This window comes from Petaurus breviceps, unplaced genomic scaffold (assembly GCF_028583685.1).
Source record: "Petaurus breviceps papuanus isolate PSGF00001 unplaced genomic scaffold, PetGlider_PUasm1.0 90825, whole genome shotgun sequence".
NCBI classification, from domain to species: Eukaryota; Metazoa; Chordata; class Mammalia; order Diprotodontia; family Petauridae; genus Petaurus; species Petaurus breviceps.
In genome coordinates, this window is record NW_027187353.1 from 9,717,814 (window position 1) to 9,725,987 (window position 8,174).

General features: G+C 35.5%; 1 protein-coding gene across 1 annotated transcript; it reads right to left on the reverse strand.

Annotated features, from left to right (window-relative positions):
- Nucleotides 1-2,973: 2,973 nt before the first annotated feature.
- Nucleotides 2,974-4,553, reverse strand: LOC138148703 (olfactory receptor 13A1-like). Its single transcript, XM_069071528.1, has one exon. The coding sequence runs from the start codon at nucleotides 3,901-3,903 to the stop codon at nucleotides 2,974-2,976; it is 930 nt and encodes a 309-aa protein (XP_068927629.1). The 5' UTR covers nucleotides 3,904-4,553.
- Between the last annotated feature and the right edge of the window lie 3,621 nt (nucleotides 4,554-8,174).

Genomic DNA, 8,174 nt, shown 5'->3' on the forward strand with positions numbered 1-8,174 from the left:
TCTCCTCTATAATTCATTTAGATATTTATTTAAGAATTTAGAAAATATGCCATTGCATGAATATGTGCTGAGTATTGAAATAATCCATTTTACCTTTCAATAAAATGCAGTTTACTTGTTTAACTCTTAATAAAGTCTATTTTTCTGATGCCTTTCCTGAAATTATAATGGTCCCTGCTTTTCTGTGTTCATCTGAGTCATAATGGATTTTGCTCCAAATCATTATTTCAACTGTATGTAAGTCTCCTTGTTTCAAGTATATTTATTCAAAAATGAATTTAAAAAATGCTTTCTAATTCATTCATCTAACCTCTTTTATTTTATAGGTGAAGTCATTCCAAGGATACTCATAGTTCTGATAATCAATTGTTTACTCTTCTCCATTTTATTCTCTTGTAGTTTTCCTTATCTGTACTATTTCCTTCTTATTTAAAGTTATTACTTTTCCCCCCACTTTTAACCTTTTGCTTACTGTCACCTCTCCTAACTTAAGATTTTTTTTTAATATTTAAAAACAAATAACTTCCTGAATACATGTTCTCACTTATATTACTCCTTTCCCTCTTTTTTTCTTATTTATTTCCCTATTTGGATATATTTATTTACTAAACTCTGTGTATGTTCTGCCTTCTTTTGACCAGTTTAGATTAGTCTAATTCAAGGGGCCTTCTATTTCCCCCCTCTATTCATGTTTGTATACATATCTATTTGTAAAAACTGATTATGTCTTAATACAGGTCCCTTTTTCTCACATCTCCCCTTAATGTACATTATCCAACTACCTCTTTTCTCTTTTTTTCTTCCATCTTCAAAACAAAACTTTTTATCAGTCTTTGTCTCAGTTGACTTCTTGTATGACCTCTGTAAAATAGGGTACCAAAAGAAATCTTTTAACATTTTCTTCCATCTCCATTAAAATATAAACATCTATCTATCTATATTTAAAGTTCCTTTTCAGTTCTATTTTCAAGAATATTTGAAAATCTATTTCATTCAAAAGCCATTTTTTGTTCATAGGATATTCTATTCAGTTTTGCTGGGTAAGATATTCTTGGTTGTAGACCTTTGTATTTTGTCTTATAGGATATTACAATCCATGTTCTCCATTTCTTTGAAGTGATGGCTGCTAAACCTTGTTTGGTCTTGATTGTGGTTCCTCAATATATTAATTCTTTCTTTCTGACTGCTTCTAATATTTTTTGAAAGCTCTGGATACTGGCAATAATGTTTCTAGGGATTTTTATTTTAGGTTTTTTTTAGGAGCTCATTAGTGTATCATTTCTATTTTCAACTTTCCCTCTCATTCTTAAACATCAGGATATTTTCTTTAATTATTTCTCAAAAATTATATCCAAGTTCCTTTTCTTTGGTTTTGAAGTTCAGGTCATCCTATTATAACCTGGCTCAAGAAACATAAGACTGATTTATAAAATAAAGCCCACATTTCTGAGAATCTGAAAACGCACACTGTCACTGTGAGGAAAAAAAATGTTTCCACTCTCATCCGCAATTTAGAGCTGATCTCCAATTAGATTTCTTTGTGAAAAACTATAAATCCCAGGGGACATTTGTGATCCACCAACTATATTCTTGGTAATTGTTACATATTCCAAGTGTTCAGTTATCTCATCTTGATCTATTCTCTAGGCCAGTTATGTTTTTATATCAAATATATTAGAGTTTCTTCAATGTCATTCTCTTGATTTTATTTTAAGAATTCATTCCGACTCTCAGAATCATTAATTTGGTCCATTCTGATTTTTAGTGAATTTTTACTAGATTATGGTTTTATACCTCTTCTATTAAACTACGGAGTTTTATTTCGAATTTTCTCCTCTTCTTCCTCAGAGCAGCTGTTGAGGTAGAGGGTAGAGTATTAGCTTTGGAATCAGGAAGCCTTGAGTTCAAATTTGGTGTTAAACACTTAGTAACTCTGTGACCTGAGCAAATCATTTAACTTCTGTTTCATCTATGTTTCCTCAACTATGAAACGTGGATAATCATAAAACGTATATTTTAGGTTGTTGAGAGAGTCAAATGAGATGATATTTCTAAAAATGGTTTAGCACAGTGCCTGACAGAGAGTAGTCACTATATAAGTGCTTATTGCTTTCCCTTCCAGAGCTGTCCTTTCCTTTATAATTTAAAAAAATGCATCATATTTTTTCTGAAGAATTCCAATTATTCTTGTGGGCATACTTTTTCTTGGAGGTTCTGGTTAAAAGGGGGGTTTTGGTGTTATTTTTTGCCTGCTGGGTTTCTGCTTTGATCATACCTGGAATAAAAATAAATCTTATTTTTTCTGTTTGATCATTTATTTTTTGTTGCTCAGGACTCAGGTTCTGGACAGAATCAAGTTGAGGAGCTATCCTTCATACTGGTAGCCTTTCTTTATGTCTTTTCCATTTCCATAGTCTCCAAAATTCTCTAGCATAATTAGTCCTGGTTGAAGCCTTTCCTTTGGTTGAGGAGAGAGAGTAAGGGGAGGACTTTTCTTTACTCCTCAGTTAAATCAGAGGAAGTCCTCTTGTGGTGTAAGAGGCCTAATTGAGACCTTTTCCATTGCACCTGAAGTCTATCAAGTTCATAACAAAAATTCTAGTAAGGTTCACCTAATTATTTGACATCAGAGAGGATAGGCAACCATACTTTCTAATGAATTGCCCTTAGAACGTGTCTTGGCAACAAAATTCTGTTCTGCTTAAATAATGCATCTGATGTGGTATGGGACTTTGAATGTTTCTGTTCTGTTCTTTATAGACATTTTTACTTTTCCTTCATTAGAAGTCTTCAAGAAAAAATGTAGGCAAGAAATTAGCTGTTTCACCTAAGAGCACACCCTGAATTCAGGAGCATTGTCTAACAGGAGAAATGATGTGCAATTTGTCTAGACTGTGATCGATGTACAATTTTCTGTTTCAAAGATATCCCTAATCCCATTTTCTGAGCTGTAGCAGTTTGCCAAATGGCCACTTATTTCCTAAGAAATGGACATATTTTCTTGAGTGCTATTTTCACATCTTTGTTTCTCAGGGAGTAGATCAGAGGGTTCAAGGCTGGGCTCACTATGGCATAGAACACTGAAGCTACTTTGCCTTTCTCCAGAGACTGACCAAAAGCAGGAAGAATGTATATGTAAATGATAGTGCAATAATACATGGTAACCACAATAAGGTGGGAGGAACAGGTGGAAAATGCCTTCTTCTTCCCTTCCTTGGTCCGTATCTTCAAGATGCTGGAGATGATGAAACCATAGGACACCAGGATGAGCAGAAAATTGAAAATAGCAAAGAACATGTCTGACACAGCTACCATGGCATTGTTGACATTGGTGGAGGAGCAGGAGAGAGGCAATAATGGAGGAATCTCACAAAAGAAATGATCAATGACATTGGGGCCACAGAAGGACAAGCGAGCAGTCATGATGATGTGCATTGTTGTATTGGTCCCACTGACAGCCCACACTGCGGATGCCATGAGACAGCAAGCAGCCTTACTCATGATAGTGCTGTAGTGGAGGGGCTGACAGATGGCTGCGTACCGATCATAGGCCATGGCTGTGAAAAGCAAGAGCTCAGCCCCCAAACACCAAGTTAGGAAATATATCTGAACCATGCAGCCACCATAGGAAATGGTGTTTTTGGTTAATAGGTTTTGCAGCAGCTTAGGTACTACAGTGGAGGTGGAGAGAATATCCATCAAGGCCAAATTCATAAGCAAAAAGTACATGGGAGTATGGAGGCCAGGATTTAGACTAATCACAATGATAATGAGTGAGTTACCTGTGAATGCCACTATAAAAAGTCCTAAAAAGAGGCTGAAGATAAGGATCTCAACCTGAGGATTTTCAGCAAAACTTTGTAAGATGAACTCAGCCACTGAGGAATGATTATTGGATGCCATATGAGTAGCTTGTCAGGTTTCCTTTTTTAAGTGTATGCCCGGAAAATCTAACCAAAAATATATTATTTTGTTCACTAAAGAGAAGAAAAAAGAATCTTAATTAAAATTAGGGAAATTAAAATGCTTTGATATTTCAAGATCAAATTTTTACAGTTACCTAACTGTATTGCACCACAGACCAAAATAGAGAAACATTATTTGGTTAGTGAAATCTTCTCTCAATGAATTCATTTTCTCCACGTAAATAAAACTGAAACATGCACATTATATTCCTTCACATTTGAAATCATGCTCTTTTTTATATGACATGTCTGTTTTGTAGTGTTTTGTAGTGCCTTCAATGCTTTTTTTTTTAATTTCTATTACTACCTTGGCTATGAAGTGAGACCAAATTAATTTCAATGGTATAATCTATTTATCTGAGTCTGGGGTGTGAGAGATGGAAATAATTGGAAATTCTCTGAACTATTACAGGCCAGAAACAAAACTGATACACAGGATATAGATAGGTAAGGTACGTGACTAGAAAGTGGCAGAAAGGAGTGCTGTATCTGTGATAAAAACTGGGTAATAACCAGAATCAGAAACAGAATCTAAGAGTCATACAAATAGATTTGGCCCAAGGTTAAGTAGTTAGGTAGTATAGTGGATAGAGTACTGGACCTGGAGTTTGCATCAGATACTTGTTTATATATGACTTGGGCAAGTCACTAAATCTCTGTCTGCTATCACAATGTCCTTTCATTTACATACTCACCTTCTTCATAAATATTGCCTTTCCCCTTCTCAGTTCAATATATAGATAAAAATCTATTTCAACATAGAATTCACTTAGTATTCTAATCAGATATTACTATGCTTTTGCCTGCCCATGTAGGACCAGCTCCCTTTTTCAGTTTCCTCTAATCTCACCATAGCTGGACAACTGCTTCTAAAACATTCATCACTCTTCATGATAAAGGTTTTTTTTGAATGGCAGAAATTTACCTTGTCTCTATTTAATCTGAATAACAGAAAGAAATCTTTAAAATGTGTACCGACATTCACTCTGAAGTAATTGCAAATGATCTGGGGAACCAAATCCAATTTTACCTCCCAAAGATTTTCTTAACGCCATTTTGACTCAGGTTGATTAGATTTTCTTTTTTCCTAATATTTCTTCGTGATGTTATCAGTTTCTGACATGATATTGTTTAGACATAAGATGAATCTAATGTTTTACCTGGATAACAGACCCCATTATACATAAAATGCTCACATTTCAGTTACCTGTTCTGACATCATGTTGATAAGAGTTTCTGTACAAACTCTCTTCTAGCAAATCTTTAGTTTAAAGAAGGAACCTTTTTCTATTTTTCCTATAAACCAAAGAGTAGTGGGAATGGGCTTAAATTATATCAAGGGTGCAAATTGGATTTAAGAAAAATGATATTAACAAAATAGGTAATTGACCACTGGACAAAAACTAGTGGGAGAAGGGATAGGATCACATAAAAAACCTGCCAGCATTTATCTAGATTTTAGTGTCTAGTCCTTTAGTAAACTCATGTAATAACTGGTCAGAGCCTTCTCATCCTTCTGAAACTAGGAAATTCTCCTTTTCTAACATTAAAAGAAGACTGACTAGGGGTGGCCAGGTGACGCAGTGAGTAAGAGTGCCGGCCCCAGCGTCAGGAGACCTGGGATCAATTCTGGCCTCATACTCAGCACCCACAGAAAAATAACTGGCCATGTAACCTTGAGCAAGTTACTTAACCCCGATTGCTTTAAAAAGAAGAAGAAGAAGACTGACTTCTGGAAGGTTTGAAAGCACCGATTTTATGATTATAAGCGCAAAATTAAGAGAAAATTTTACCATTCACCAAATATGCTTTCTAAAGTTGTTACCCAAAATGTATTGATCATTGGTCCATAATGCTGTCTTGCCATTTCCTTCTTAAGAGCAGTTGGATACAACTGGAACAGGGATATATTAAAGGGAACAATAGTGCACAAACCTACAGTAAGATTATAATGCCAACCATACTATTGACCCTGAATCATGTTCTGTCTGTGGCAAAAGTGTTGATATCTAAGGGATTTTTTAAATTAATATAGGAAACATGAGTAAATAAACTACCTCTACTAACAGTGGGCTTCCTTCTCTTCCAGTTTTAGTCTTTGAGAGCTGCCTAGAACACAGATTTTCTCTGGATCATAGTCCCTGTATGTGTCCAAGATAGAACTTAAATTCAGGTCTTTTTTTGCTTTAAGCTCAGGTTTTTGCCATTATACCTCAAGGCCTCTCAAGGCTAAAAGAAGTATTCACAGAGCCACAAATTGGCAGAACTAGAAATTTGAGAGCTCATTAATTTACCACTTTAGTTTGACAAAGAGGGTATTAAATTGGGGGGGGGGCTTATCCAAGGTGACAGAGGATAGGCTGAGTAGGGATTGGAACCCAAGGCTCCTGACTACTGAATTCTGATGCTTTATATACTCCACCAAATAAATACCATTTTGGAATGAGTATTTTCAAAATCAGAAACCAGACCTTGTTGAAAGCAATTCCTGATCTAAAAGAAATTTAAAGGACTTACAAACATTCTTAAGAACAGAAATGCAGTTATCACATCTCATGGGATCTCAAGGTAGGAAATTAGTATCTAAAAATGTTCTTTGAATACTTTGAATTTGAATATTCTGTCAGAGGAATATGTTGCAAGTTTCAGGCCTCTATCCTATAAAGACAGATGGACAGAGATAAATTTATTTTGCTTTTTTTTTTGGACAGCAGAGGGCAGGGCAATTGGGGTTAAGTGACTTGCCCAAGTTCCCACAGTTAGTAAGTGTTAAGTGTCTGAGGCTGGTTTTGAACTTAGGTCCTCCTGATTCCAGGGCTGATGCTTTATTCACTGCACCACTTAGCTGCCCCGAGATTAATTTTTTTTATCAGTAGAATGAGGGAGTGAGACTTGGTGACTTCTAAAGGACTAATAGTTCTAAATCCATGAATAAAAATTCTAGGTTGGGTTAAATAGAAAATAGTGATTTTGAACCTGGTGCTGAGGAGCTTAGGGTGTCTTCACACTATCAATCAGCAGGCATTTCATTAGCAACTCTCATGTACCAGGCTAGATACTAGTGATATAAAGAAAGAAAGTTGAAATAATTAGCAATAATAATAGCTGGTATCTAGATGGATAGGGAGAGAGAGAGAAAGAGAAAGAGAGAGGAGAGAGATGATAGAAGATAGAGAAATAGATAGATAGATAGATAGATAGATAGATAGATAGATAGATAGATAGATAGATAGAACATTCCTTAAGAAGCTACTATGTGCCAGACCCTATGTTAAGCTTTGAGGAATACAAATACAAGTAAGATAGTCCTTTTTCTCACGAAATTAATAATGGAGAAATCACATAAAGGGATGATGGTGAAAATGGCAGAGAGAAAGAAAGAGACAGAAGACTATTGTAAAAGGATTTCATATACATTGTTTCATTTGGTCTGACAATACCATGATCTGAAACTAAAGATACTTGAGAAACAGGGTACTTAATTGACAATTTACTTCTTTTGACCTTAGGCAAGTCACTTTCATGGCTTACCCTCTACTCCCACCCCCACCCCTGTAAAATTAGAAGTTTGGACCGGTAAGAAAAAAAACTCCATCACCACTCTAAATTTAGGACCTCTGACTTACTCAAACTCTCACAGGAAAGTACAGAGCTGGGCAAAGATTCAAGGTATCTTGATCCAAGAGGCAGTGCAGAATGGTAGACAGAATGCTGGCTTCACTATAAGGAAGAACTGGATTTAAGTCCAACCTCTGATCCATACTTGACTGAGTCAGGGACTTAATGCTTAGTACCCCTAAGCAACTGGCAAGTTACAGCAGGAACCAAACTTCATCAGTGAAGTGAATTTCCATACTAAATGTTCCCTTCCCACTATCATGAAATTATTGGTCTGGAAAATAGTAGTAGTAGTAGTACTAGTATTAGTATTAGTAGTGGTAGTGGTAATAGCAAATTATAATTAAAGAAATGCCTAAAAATATAGAATTTCCTGAAGCCAATTCTTTGATTAAATCACAAACTTAAAGTTGGGATTTTCAAAGGAAAAACAGAAGTAATAGTTTTTATTCTTCCCAACAATTATATCATTTCCTATTTCATTGAAAATTCTGTTTCTCCCTCTGTCTCTTCCTCCCTTTCTATCTCCATCTCTCTCTCTCTCTCTCTCTCTCTCTCTCTCTCTCTCTCTCTCTCTCTCTCTCTCTCTCT

Coding starts and splice junctions, on each gene's coding strand:
- LOC138148703 (XM_069071528.1), bottom strand. CDS start 3,903: ATGGCATCCAATAATCATTCCTCAGTGGCTGAGTTCATCTTACAAAGT.